Source organism: Chrysemys picta, chromosome 2 (assembly GCF_011386835.1).
Source record: "Chrysemys picta bellii isolate R12L10 chromosome 2, ASM1138683v2, whole genome shotgun sequence".
NCBI lineage: Eukaryota > Metazoa > Chordata > Testudines > Emydidae > Chrysemys > Chrysemys picta.
This window is the reverse complement of record NC_088792.1, coordinates 261,936,544-261,951,004: the sequence shown is the minus strand read 5'-3', so window position 1 is coordinate 261,951,004 and position 14,461 is coordinate 261,936,544. Positions and strand designations below refer to the sequence as shown.

Sequence of the window (14,461 nt, the reverse complement as noted above, 5' to 3'; positions counted from 1 at the left end):
ACAAATCCCTGCCCAAAACATTTCTTTTAAACTTTTTCTCCCGAGATAGCATAATCTGTCACACAGTGTACATTAAAATGATTAGGCCATTTTTCTGCTAAGAACTTAGTTGTGCAACAACAATTGGGATATACTTTGGTGCTTGGAAATGTCCTCACAAACTGGGAAGGAAAGCGATTCAAACATCCCCTTGAATTAGACTTTGATTTCTGGGTTGAACAAAACTCAAAGTGAAACTTAGCTGAAACTGCTGAGTATCCCATGGTTTTAGACACTGCCATAAATCTCTCCCTGGAATCTATGGTAAAGTGGGGACAGGGTTGGTGCACAAGAAGGCCAGGAGTCTTTCATGGTGTGAGTTAAGAGAAGAGAGAATAAGTAATGTATCCAAAATGGATCTATGTTTTTGTTCATAGATTCATAGCTTTTAAAGACAGAAAAGTCCATTAAGATAATTTAGTCTGACTTTATGCATAACGCAGCTAGGAAACCCCACCCAGTAATTTCTGCGTCAATCCCATGACTTCTGTTTGAGATGTAACACATCTTAAAAAGACATCCAGTCTTGCTTTAAAGACTGTACGTAATGGAGAATCTGCCACATTTCTAGATCTGTTGTTCCAATGATTAATTACCCTCACTGTTTAAAAATTTGCATCTCATTTCTAGTTTGAATTTGTCCAGCTTCCAGCCATCAGATCTTTTTAGTGCCACTGCATTCCATGATACAGTCCCTCACCCTCAATGTTTGACTTTGCAAATGACTGTATTAAAATACATATTATTCATATAAGCCTACCTTACCAAGCGGTCCAGATCGTTCTCTATACTGACCCATTCCTATTATCATTTACCATTCAACTTGTTGAGAGAGGGGAGAAATAAATGGTAGTTTATTATTAAACAGAAAGAGGTGATTCTGTGATGTGATCCAGGCATGATTATGGTTAATGGGAGTATGTGCTGCAAGTTGTTATCACCATGCAGCTTTCAGTAAGGATAAAGCAGCTCAAACTCATCACCATGTGGCACCAGGGCCATGAACATTAAACATTATGTTATCATTGGTCAAGCACTCATGATCTAAGACGCCTCCTGCAGCAACCAGTTTAACAGCAGTATCTGAACAGCCCTGATCTTGAAAAATTTAGTCTAGTACTGGAAAAGATGTTAACAGAGCAACACCAGATCTTAATAAGATGCTACTGTGCACTCCAACTGTAAAGAAATGTTTGTAATAAAGTGATCCTAATATATGCCTAGGAGAAAGAGACAAAGTAAGTACTGGAGGGCTGTTGTAATGTTGCCTATGAAATTATAAGGAACATTGCCCATGGCTCTTTGACAGTGGAAAAGGAGAAGTTAGCATCTTCCCTTGCCACCAGCTACATGTCATTAGCTGCCTCTGTCTCGGCTTTCATTACTGCTGTAATGTTTCCTTCATCCTCTTTTTCTCCAAGATTGTAGCTATTACACCTTCTTTCCTTGATTTTGGTCTGTCTCTTTCAAATTTAAAGGAAACCATTTGGAAATCCTACTTATTTGGGGGTTGTATTTAATCTTTCTTTCTTTCTTTCTTTCTTTCTTTCTTTCTTTCTTTCTTTCTTTCTTTCTTTCTTACCATTAACTTATTTCCACAACCCCCTCTTCTTTCCAAAAATCCCCAAACAGACAGAAAGCATAGAAATGTCACTACTCCATACACCAAGAATATAGTAAATTAAAGAAGTAAAAGAACAGCTGCACCATTAGTGGTGATTTTTGCCATTACTGGCTAATGATCTATAGGTTTTTTCCCCCCCCTTTGAGATAGTCCTCCATGTTTCTGCAAGATCCAGTTCTTCTATCCCTCTGATGACAATTATTGCTATTCATCATGTAGATATAGATGCAACTCAAAATGTGTTACATCTACACATTGCTTGCAATAGTTGTATTGCTGGTGCAAAGCAGTCTTAAAGTTGGTATAGCTGACCATGGTGATCACCCTAGTGAAGAAGATCCTCCAGTACCGTAGAGCAGGCTAAGTATAACCTAGGTTTCTGCTGCCATCAACCCACTCCCACCCTCACCCCCAGCACATTATCTCAACCAAGCTATTTTGTATTTTTGTGAAATTGGTGAGAAAATGAAATCCAACTGTTCCATTCTACGTAAACATTTTGGACTTTTTCATCAAAATTCAAACGTATGACATATTGCTTGGTTTTATATTTATATATATTATAGTTGTTACTTAACAAACATGTTCAATCTCTATTCTTATAACAAACAAATTCTAGTTAGAACAAATCCAGTGTATAGAACAAATACAAAAATACCATCCAGCAGAAACAAGAATAGATCAAAATATTTACACAATGCTTGGATTCCGGTATTAACCTCCATATTTCCAGCTAATGGATTTTTATGGCTCATGTTAAAACAAAACAAAACAAACAAAAGGAAATCAAAGCCAAGAGGGAAAAGGGTTGGAGGAGAGACAAAGAGGAGAGCAGGTTGGGAGGGAGTGGATGCATTTATCTCCTGCCTTTCATCCAAATCTCCTGCTGGGACCTTTATCTGACCAGTTCTCAGAAACTGTCCCAAACAGAACTAAAATGTTTCTAGTGCTAGCCATCTATTGTAAGTGATCCTTTCCTGCCTGCCAGTCCATTAGACCAGCCTGTGTGCCTAGGGGGCACTTACTTTGAAATGTAGCAAAATTTGGTGTCTCACAACAAGACATTACTTCGTTTTAAATAGAAGGACAAGGGTGTTTCAGTTAATTATCAAAAGCAAATATCCAAATCTGTTAGTCATAATATAGAAGTTTAAAAAACAAACAAACAAACCAAAACAAAAAAACCCCCACCTTGACCAACACGAATTAATGAATGAATGAATACATAAATAAATAAATAAAAATAAAAAACCTAGCAGACCTGTTGGTTATACATTTTAAGCAGGTTAAACATATATATTAGAATGTTGGATTAGTTTAATTTTCTGAATCAACATTTGTAATGAAATGCACAGATTTAAGCAGTGATATAATTACATTCATGTTAACACTGTGATATGTAAATATATATTTGTTTCTAACAGGAGTGCAGTTCACCTTTCACACCTTTCATTTGGAAGACCATCACGACTACTTACTAATTACAGAGAATGGCAGTTTCACTCAGCCACTAGCACGCCTGACTGGATCAGAACTTCCTTTGGCAATCAACGCTGGTCTCTATGGAAATTTCAGGGCTCAGTTACGCTTTATTTCAGATTTTTCAATATCATATGAAGGATTTAACATTACTTTCTCTGGTAAGGGGATTAAATGAGCTATTTGTATAAAGTGAAGAAAATTCAACTTTTTGTGAAAAGAGAGAGGTCCAAAACTGGTCTGAATGAATACTGTTTTGTAAAATAACACAATTGCTTCTGTTGTACCTTAAGAAATTAAATTCTTATATCTCTGTTGAGGCATTTGTAGTACACATTTTAAGAAGTAAAAAAGAGAATAAACTGTAAGGTATGTTACTGTGGGTGGGAAAAAAATGGAGCAAGCCTAATTTCAAGTACTGATATTCCAAATGAGTCCTTTAGCAAATTGATCATGATGTACAGTTTGTTTGTTTGTTTGAGACATTTATGGCTTTTATAAGAATGGTAATGCATGTTGTGTTAGGCATCTTACAAATGCTATAAACATGTATTAGTCTAATTTTCAAACTGCAGCTGAATCACCTATTTACTATATGTGCATTGATTTTGTGTATGGTTCTAAAGGCTAAATTGATGGTCAGGTGGAAATATGTGCAAAATAATAGCGTGTATGGCAAAAATAAGGGTGGATAGAGAGTAAACAATTGCAGTTCTTGCCACATAGAAGCTGATTTTTTGTTTGCTTGTTTATTTCCAGAATATAATCTTGAACCTTGTGAGGATCCTGGGATTCCACCATTTGGTAACCGAATAGGATTTAACTTTGGAGTCGGTGATACTCTGACATTCTCTTGTTCATCTGGATACCGTTTAGAAGGAGCTTTGGAGATTATCTGTCTTGGTGGTGGCCGACGTGTATGGAGTGCACCTCTGCCAAGGTGTGTGGGTACGTGGTCAGCTGCTTTCATTTGCTTGTACGTGTAGTCATTGTCCATGGAGTTGCAGATATATAGCATGGATAAGCATGGTAACACACCTGTTAATTTTCACAGTACTTTTTACGTTTTCCATGTTTCTTCCGTTTTATTTCCTCTTTTTCCCCCTAAGTCTGTAGTTGAATTGGCATACCAACTGCACAGACAATTCTTGGAGACACTTTCTAGGTAATTCCATGTTTGGAAGATAATGCTCCTTTTTTCCATACTGATGATTAGGATTAGGCTCAGAAACAGGAATACAAATTTAGGCCAACATTTTTCCAACTTGGATGCCAAACAATAGGCACTTAAATTAATATTTAAGCTTCTAGGTGACATCCATATGGGGGATGTAGAGTTAATTGTCATTAGGGTATCTATTGCTATATTAATATAAATAAATGAATGACCATCCCTCTAGCTCATTCCTTCCCTGTGGGGTGAATAGCATTGAGTATGTGTGTGGGGACATGGGAAGGAAAGATCCTTCTTGTATGACAGGTGTAATTTAAGTTTTGTTGTAGCCATGTCAGTCCCAGTGTTGCCAGCACAGGTGTGCTCGAGGACAGCAACAGTGGGTTCGTTGCCTGGTGTGCTTTGCATCAATGAACACACCAGGTGGAGAAGCAAGCAAAGTTTATTTGAGATCTCAAAGCGGTGCAAGGAGACTGGCACGTCTCAAATCAAGCACGTTAACACAAACAGCTTTTCTTCTTTTATACATTTTGCAGTCAAGCCTCATCCCCCCCCCCCACTATCCCTCCCCTTCTCCCCCCCACCCATTCCCCTCTCTCTCTACCCCTCCCATCCCTGGTAACAATTACTAGGCAAATAACATTACATTTAAGCAGTTAGATTAGGTTGGCAGCTATAAATTCAGCTCGTTAGTAAGTCTCCTTGAATTACTATCTTGTCCCCTTCCTTTGATTTACTATCTCTCCTTCAGCCAGTGGTATACAGGCCTCATTATTACCGCTTGGTACTGGTAAGGGGGGGTTACCACTGATAGCAGGCTGCTTACACATTCCACTTGCGCCTGGCTTTTGAGGTCAATTAGAGTTTAAACATGGAAGGAGTTTGGTTCAGGCCTAGTACAGGAAGGTTTCATTGACACTTGTGATTTTCCACCCTCCTGAGTCACCTAGGGTGATGGTAATGCCTGGTGACGTCAACACCAGGGTATTAGAGAGACAAGGTGGGAGTGGTAATATCTTTTATTTGATCAGGTTCTATTGGTGAGACACACAAGCTTTCAAGCTTGCAGAAGAGCTCTGTGTAAGGCCTAAAGTTTATTTCTCTCACCAACAGAAGTTGGTCCAACACAATATATTACCTCACCCACCTTGTCTCTCAGGTGGAATTTAAGGCATTGTCTACACACTACAAAATTTTGTTGGCAAAAGTTATGCTGCTTTTAGGGTGACCAGATCACCCAAGACAAATATCGGGACGCGGGGGGGGGGGGGGGGTGACGCGGGGGGGCGGGGCGTGGCGGGGGGCGGGGCCAAAAAAAAACCTTCCTCCGCAAGTGCTGGAGGGAGGCCCAGGAGACTCAGGGGAAGCGCGGGGCCGGGGTGAGTAACAGTCCGTCCTGGCCCCGAGCAGGCAGGACTCAGTTGGGAGGTAGGGCGAGGAGGGGGGCGGCCCATGGGGCCAGGCGGTGGCTGTTCTCCCCCCCGGGCAGCGGGACTCGGGAGCAGCCGCTGCTGCAGCTCCCACTGCCGCGGGGGCAGGAAGCGGCCATGGCGCTCCGCGGCTGCAGCTCTGGCGCCCCCGAACCCCCCGAGCCGGGGCCTGCTGCGGGGACCCAGCAGCGCATACGCTGGGCCCAGCCCCTGGCCAGGCGCGTCTGGGCTGCTGCCCAGCTGGTGCTATCCCGCGGCGGCCCCGGAGTGGGGGCAGCAGGCCCCAGCCCCCCCGTCCCGCAGGGGAACGAACGGGGCTGGGCTGCCGATGCCTCCGCCCCGGGGCCGCCGCGGGATAGCACCAGCTGGGCAGCCCAGACGCGACTGGCCAGGGGCTGGGCCCAGCGTACGCGCTGCTGGGTCCCCGCAGCAGGCCCCGGCTTGGGGGGTTCGGGGGCGCCGCAGCCGCGGAGCACCATGGCCGCTTCCTCCCCCGCGGCAGTGGGAGCTGCTCCCGAGTCCCGCTGCCCGGGGGGAGAGCAGCCGCCGCCTGGCCCCGCGGGCCGCCCCCCTCCTCGCCCTACGGCCAGGCCGGACTGTTACTCACCCCGGCCCCGCGCTTCCTCTGAGTCTCCCGGGCCTCCCTCCAGCGCTTGCGGAGGGAGGGGGAATGGTGAGCCCGGGGAAGAGGCGGGGATTCGGGGAGGGAGCCAATCGGGGGAGGAGGGGGCGGAGTCGGGGCGGGCGGGGGGGGGGGGTGCGAGCACTTCCGGGCTCTAGGCTCGGGGCATTTCCTTGTTTGTCCAGTGTCCCGACCGCATGTCGGTCGGGACGCGGGACAAACAAGGAAATATCGGGACAGTCCCGATAAAATCGGGACGTCTGGTCACCCTAGCTGCTTTAATAAAAATCCTTTAATTAAAACCGCTGTTGCATGTGCATGCTAGCTCCTTGTGTCAGGAGAGTACATCCACACTAACAGCTCTTGCATCGACACAGAGAGCAGTGCACTGTGGTAGCTATCCCACTGTGCAGCTGGCCACAGGGTGCTTTGGGAAGGGTTTGCAATGCCTCATGGGGCAGGTACAGCATCACATGATGCAGGTTTCTCAATACCATCATTCCAGGGCCATCCTAATATATTTTCAGTTGTTTTTTTCAACTGAAGTGGGGAGGGGGGGAGAGGGAGAGGAGAGTGGTGTGTCTAGGGTGGAAGATACAGCAGGCTGGCCGACCTATCCTGAGGCAAGGGGAGCCCACATGTCAGCGCCTGGCTCTGCTGCATACAGGAGTCTCTCCTGAAACAGCTCGCTCTGCCTGCCTGCCTGCCTGCCTGCCTATGGTTCTCCCACAGCCTCCTCAGCTGCCTGGAGCAGCAAACTGATCAGCTCTGTGAGCTCTCTGTGCTGAGAGATGTCAAAGCAGCAGTCCCCTCCTCCTCCCTCCCCTGCCCTGCTCCCTGCAGCAGCAGTCTGCCTGCTGCTGTGTTCCTAATGCAGGGCAGAACAGGAGAATTCCATGCTGATGATTTGCTCTTTGTTCCCCAAATGGAGCAGCATGCTTATCTGTCAGATACTTCTCAGAGCTTTGAAAGCAGAGGGGCGCATGCCTGCAGGGCAGCAGAGAGCAAAACAGTGAGCAGAGCAGATACTGGTGGAAGCCAGTTATGTCGACAAAACAAACTCTTGTCTAAATGTAGCAAAGTGTCACCCTGTGCTTTGCTACAAAAAGCTTTATGCCCTCTTGACTTGGTTTTATTTTGTCGGCAAAACAACAGACTTTTGCTGCCAAAAGTAGTTTTTTAGTGTGTACACCTCTCCTGTTTTGCTGGCAAAAGGCAGCTTTTGCTGACAAAATTTTGTAGTGTAGACAAGGCCTAAGATTACCCAGACCTACCCTAAGAGACCTTTAAAGGCACAATAAATTAGCAGCTTTTGCTTAAAGATAGATCAGAAGGGGGAAAAAACCAACAACCCTGCAATTTAAATTTCCTGAGGTGGATAAAAGTGTGTGTGTGTATGAATGAGAGAGAGAGAGAGAGAGAGAGTGCTGCAAATTGGCTGTGAATTATTTTCTAATCAACCTTTGTTTTTTGTGTGTTTATGAAGGAATAGTCTTCCCACACAAAATGGGTCTATTTTAATGAATATTTCCTCCCACAGATTGCTTCTCCCATGGATAGTGTTGTGTTTAAATTGTTTCCTTTCATTATATTGAAAATAAATTTTAAAAAGATTTTCTGAAAAGTAAATCTTTGGTTTTCCCCATTGTTTACCACAATCATCCCAGTTAGAAACCTAGGTTTTGGTTACTGCTGTTGAGATGTTTCACAGCCTCCACAGAATGACTCTCATCATCTTATGTGCGTTAGCAACCCTGAGGTAATATCAATTACCAAAAAAAAAAAAAAATCTATTATCTCATGGTCATTCCTCAAGCAGAAGACATTAAATGTATCAAATAGATTAGTCCTTGTAAGTGATTCAGTCAGTTCTGATAATTAGTAACACATAAAGGGCATTTGTTTTTTTAAATGACATTTAATTAGTTTTGCTATGATGATGTACTTCTGAACTTCCCTGTCTACCCACCTTCCTGACCCATTGGTGCCTTTTGCATTCAGATCTGACACATTTTATCAAGATTATGTCCCTGGTTCAAGAAGAAATTTAAAACCCATTTTTTTTCCCATGTGCTTCATTCTTCTTTTTCTTGCCTGATATATGGGTTTAGAATTTGCACCTGTTTTGTAACTTCTAGTTCCTCAAACCTTGGTTATTGGAAATAATATTTTATTCTTTTCTGAGAGAAAGGGGAATTCATATCAGTGCTTGAGAGAAGTGTGTGTGTGTGTGTGTGTGTGTGTGTGTGTGTGTGAGAGAGAGAGAGAGAGAGAGAGAGAGATCTACTGAACTTGTGCTATATTGTAAAATATAAGTTATCCAGTGAAAGGAGGAAAAGGCTAAAAATTACATAAAAATTACACCTGGGAAGTTAGGATTGGAATATTCACCTTAGTATCATTAATTATATTATCTGTATAATTGGTTCTAATGTGGACAAAAACTATACAAGTCTCCCATGTTGTTGACAAAAAATATTTGCATATATTATGGAATTTTCCTATCCTGACACCAAACAGCAGCAAGGTGTGACTACATGGGAGGTGGTGATGGGAGGGGTTAATCTGAAGCTTTTGATGCACGTCAGGTAATTCACAGAATGCAAATCACACCAATTCCATGGGCATGGAATGCCTGTTCCATTTTAAATTGTACTCTGTGAACACACAATGGCAGTTTTCTGTGAACTGAGAGTGTAGTGTTCTCAGGATGTATCCAGTGGTCCTTTGCTTTGCTGCTGAGCAGCAGGTATTCTGGGAATTGTGAGAAGCCAGATGAGTTCAAAATTTTAAAAAAACAAACAAACACGATTCTGCTATCTCTGCCTCATATTTCCTTTGCGGGCAGGGTTGCGCCATTTTTGAATTGGTGTATTCCAGCATGGATCCAGAATGTTTCACAATGCTATGGTGACAAGTGTAAATATGTAGTGCTTGCTTGGGCTATATTATAGCAGTCAAAGCTGGACACATTCAGCATTGAACTTGCTAGTTGCACCACTGAGCAGGTTATGTGGGAGCAAGACAGTGTTCTATGGCAGCCGCTGCAGCTCCTCCAGCATCAGGACAGCACTCTGAAGTGTTAACAGCAGGATGAGGAAGAGGACGACACCCAGCTGTTGGAGCTAGAGGACTGGTTCCTGGATAGTGATGCAGCATTCAGCATTGTTTATAGGCTGAGAAACAAGCATTCTTTTGCTGGGAAAAGATCATTCTGCAAACCTGGGATGACCAGCAATGGCAAGAAAACTCTGGGTGGGGAGAGGCTACCTTTTTTGAGCTCTGTGCAGAACTGACCTTGGAGCTGCAGTAACAGCATACCAATATGTGGTGCCCCATACCTGTGGAAAAGCAGGTCACCACTGCCATTTGACCACCCCAGAATACATCCAGTCTGTTACCAATCAGTTGGCCTGGAGAGAGCAATTTTTGGGGTCATTTTTATGCAGGTCTGCTATGCCACAGATTCTCATAACCCCATGGGTCTCAAACCTGGGTCTGCAGGGTTCCTACTAAATTGGCACCTCCCTGCTCAGATCCAACAGCTCAGTACTCACCCATCAAATGGAGAGACCATGACATCTGAAGCAACATCATGGAGACTTCCCCTGGCCATGACTGGAGGAAAACCGGGACCTCTGGCTGCTCAAGGCTTCCTATTAAACCCAAAGAGAGGCACAGGAAGTTGTCCTCACAACTTGCCTCTACATGGCTGCTGCTTGGATGCCTTGCCCAGCATTTCAGACTCTAACCTGCCTGATTCCTGGTCACATGACTAGAGTCTGACTCCCCTGTCCAGACTAATTCATTTGGCTCCTGCCTGATTGCAGGTAACCTGAACACAATCCTCCAGAATTAGGTTGCTAACCATTAGCCCAGCTGCCTGTGTCCCTGCCTGGATATTGGTAAGGTGCTGTCCCACTGGGTCAGAAAAACTAGGTACTGCTCAGGCAATTATTGATGGCTTTGCACACATAGAATTCCCAAACTGTATTGGGAAATTGATGGAAACCATATGCCTATCATCACCCCCTCCCCCACACACAAACACACATCAGGGCCCAGAATTTTATTAACAGGAAGCAGTATTTCTCCATGGTGATCCAAGGACTGGTTGACCTCCATATCAGAATCTGTCATAATTCAATTCTATTTAGATTAGTGGCGAAAGAGTGGGGTCTTCAGTACTTCTGAAAGTTAGTCTCTTTATTGTGTTGTGGGCCTGCCTCTGATCCATTTGAAAGGTAGATGGTGCTGTTTATGAAATAGGGTGGAAGCAGCAGGAGAAACACAACAACAATGTTCCCACCATTATAAATGCATATTGTGTTCTGCACAAGGTTTGAGAGCAAGAGAGAAAGTCTTAACAATGGGTAGAAGGCTGATGTTCAGAGACGTGCTTTGCAGTTCGAGCAGCCAGCAAGTTGTCCCATAGTAAAAACAGTAAAAAATTAGGAAATTTTGTTAGGGATGCGTATTGTTCGTATTTTGAGTCTCATGTCTGAACATATGCAGCTATTAGTCGGTGGAGAGGGGTATTGGGATAAATACATTTTGAGTACTGGTATATTGTGTATGGATGGTGGAAATGGAATATTCCCTACGTATTTTTGTGAAACGCTATACATTATCTCAGTATTGTTTAAATTATTTTCTGTTTTAAATACAATAATGACTCATAATGGATGGATTGTAAATGGGTTTGATTATGAAATAACAATAACAAAACCAATAAAATTTAATTGAACCAGTGGGGGAAAATAATTAAAATAAATTTAACTAAACAATCTACAATAACCAACTATAAGCAAACCCTTAATTAAAGCAACAATGCAAAAAAACCTGAAAGTGCAACAGTATAAACTGTGCAAACAGAGCAAGGTTGGGGGGTGAAGGGAACATAAAGTCAATGGTGAGTATATGCCTTCTCTCTGCCTCTTCTTGCCCATAAACAAATAGGAAAATAATCTGGTTTTGGTGTTCAAGCAGTTAGAAATGTAAAAAGCAAATATGCAAAACTGACAATTACATTATAACTTTTTTATTAATAAACTAAAGTTTAATTATTTAGACAGGTAAGGGTTAGTTTCCTTTAATATGAGAATGTCTGTTTAATAAAAACTCTAATTTTAAGCATGTGATTGCCAAAGAGCAAACCCTGCCCAGCTTTTCAAGGTGCAATTCTTCAAAACCTAGGGACTTGCATTTTCAAAGAAGTCCAACTGAAATTCAGTAGGATTTGGCATATAAATTAAGCTTTTTGGAAACTGTAGCCGAGATAGATAAATAACCCTGGTCTAATCTGTTTTGTTTGTATTATTTTACATATTCTCTATCTTTTTCCTTGGGGCACTTGAAATGATTTCATGGGCCATTAATATCTGTAAAACTGTACCCTACTGTATGCATACTTTAAAAGTTCCCTACTTTTTAACATCTGGGATCCGTTCTTTTGTTGACAGGTAAGTGAGTAAACTGAAGAAATACTATATCCAGAAGTTAGAATAGGCAGTTCTCAGCAATGGGAATTACACATTTATATGATTCTATGAGATAAACAATGGCTCTGCCACCAAGCTGAACCCTCTAAGCAGCCCAGCCAAGGAAGTGCAGCCTGGTGGTATAGTGCTAGTCCACCAGCTTTACATGAGTAAGGGAAACTCTTATGCCGGGGGAATTCCCCACTGTTCCAGACTTTGCAATGGAAAATCACATCTTAGAGTTACTTGAATGTATCAGTAAAGTAGTGGATAAAGGAGAATCAGTGATATTTTTATTTAGACTTCCAAAAAGCCTCTGATAAGGTTCATCACAAGAGGCTACTAAGAAGATAAGTAGTCATGATGTGTGCACTCATCTGGAATAAAATTTGAAGTACTGCTCACTCCATCTCCAAATGGAGACTGCTGAACCAGAAGGAGTTCAGAGAAGGGTGATGAGAATGATCAAGGACATAGAAGAGCTCTCACACGAAGAGAGGTGGAAGATGAATAAGAGAGGACATGAGGGATGTGCTGGCCACCGCTTCCCGCAGCCCCCATTGGCCTGGAACGGTGAACCGTGGCCAGTGGGAGCTGCAATTGGCCGAACCTGCAGATGCTGCAGGTAAACAAACCATCCCAGCCCTCCAGCGTATTTCCCTGATGGGCCGCGTGCCGAAGGTTGCTGATCCCTGATGTAGTGTATCCTCATTAGTAAAAAGAGGTACCAAATTGTACAAATCAATGAGAATCACCCTTTCTTTAGGAGGATAACTAAAAAGTACAAACACAAAGCAAGATTAAAATTGATAATTTAAATCAAGTTTTCCTGCTTGCTGATTTAATCATGATTAAAATTGGTAATTTAAATCACTTTGAAATTAAAGCAGTGACATACTGTGGGGTTCTTATACCTTCCTCTGAAGTATATACTGTGACATACTGTGGGGTTCCTGACATACTGTGGGGTTCTTATACCTTCCTCTGAAATATCTGGTTCCTATCCACTGTTGGAGACAGAATACTGAACCAGTTGGACCTCAAGTTGATCTTATCTGGCAATACCTGTTCTTTTGTTCCTTTACACCACTGTAGTGGCCATCTTCCTTATTAGCTATTGGAAGTATCAGTTGTGAGTAAGAGCTCATCAAGAGTTATAATATGATGTCAGGAAGACTCCAGACATTTAGATCTCATAAGAACAGCCATATTGGGTCAAATCCAATGGTCCATCTAGCCCAGTACCCTGTCTTCTGACAGTGGCTAATGCCAGGTTATTCAGAGGGAATGAATAGAACAGGACAATTTTCAAGTGATCCATCCCCGGTTGTCTACACCCAGCCTCTGGCAGTCAGAAGCTGGTGATGACCAAAGCATGGGGTTTCATCCCTGATCATTTTGGCTAATAACCATTGATGGACCTATCTTCCACGAAAGTATCTAATTTTTTTTTTTGGAACGCAAGTATAATTTTTGCCTTCACAATATCCCTTGGCAATGAGTTCCACAGGTTGACTATGCCTTGTGTGAAGAAGTACTTTCTTTTGTTTGTTTTAAACCGTCTCCGGGTTTATTTCATTGGGTGACCCTTTGTTCTTGTGTTATATGAAGGAGTAAATCACACAACCTAATTCATGTTCTCCATACCATTCATGATTGTATAGACCTCTGTTATATCACCCTTTAGTCATATCCAAGTCTTTTTAATCTCTTCTCATTTTGAAGCTGTTCCATACCCTTAATCATTTTTGTTGCCCTACCTTTTCCAATTATAATATATCTTTTGAGATGGGGTGATCAGAACTGCACACAGTATTCAAGGTGTGGGCATACCATGGATTTATATAGTGGCATTATGATATTTACTGTCTTATTATCTATCCCTTTCTTAATGGTTTCTAACATTCTGTTAGCTTTTTTGACTGCCACTGCACATTGAGCAGATGTTTTCAGAGAACTATCCACAATGCCTCCAAAATTTATTTCTTGAGTGGTAACAGCTAATTTAGATCTCAGTATTTTGTATCTCTAGTTGGGATTATGTTCTCAAGTGTGCATTAATTTGCATTTATCAACATGGAATTTCATCTGCCATTTTGTTGCCCAATCTAGTGAGATCCCTTTGTAAATCCTCACAATGTGCTCGGACTTAACGATCTTGAGTAATTTTGTATTGTCTGCAGAATTTGCCACCTGCCTGTTTACCCCTTTTTCCAGATCATTTATGAATATGTTTAATAGCACTGGCCCCAGTACAGATCCCTGAGAGACACCGTTGTTTACCTCTCTCTTCTGAAAAGTGACTGTTTGTCCCTACCTTTTGTTTCCTGTCTTTTAACCAGTTAGTGATCCATGAGAGGACCTTCCATCTTGTCCCATGACTTCTTACTTTGCTAAAGAGCCTTTGGTGAAGGACCTTGTCAAAGGCTTTCTGAACATACAAGTACAGTGTATCCACTGGCTCATCCTTGTCCACATGTTTGTTGACCCACACAAAGAACTCAAATAAATTGGCGAGTCATGGTTTCCCTTTACAACTTCCAGTGATAATGGCAATACTCATTGCCTGATGTTTCCCACAGGGAAAAAGATAATTCACAATTAGCAAAAGTG

At 42.5% G+C, this 14,461-nt stretch overlaps 1 protein-coding gene across 2 annotated transcripts in view; it reads left to right on the top strand.

Moving 5' to 3' along the window:
* The window catches only part of CSMD3 (CUB and Sushi multiple domains 3), a 1,168,516-nt gene that overhangs the window by 741,147 nt on the left and 412,908 nt on the right, over positions 1–14,461 (top strand). For both annotated transcript variants that reach the window (XM_005287288.4, XM_008168301.4), the window contains 2 exons: positions 3,088–3,303; positions 3,902–4,090. In XM_005287288.4, coding sequence (XP_005287345.2) covers positions 3,088–3,303; positions 3,902–4,090 — 405 coding nt within the window. The remainder of the gene's footprint in view (positions 1–3,087; positions 3,304–3,901; positions 4,091–14,461) is intronic.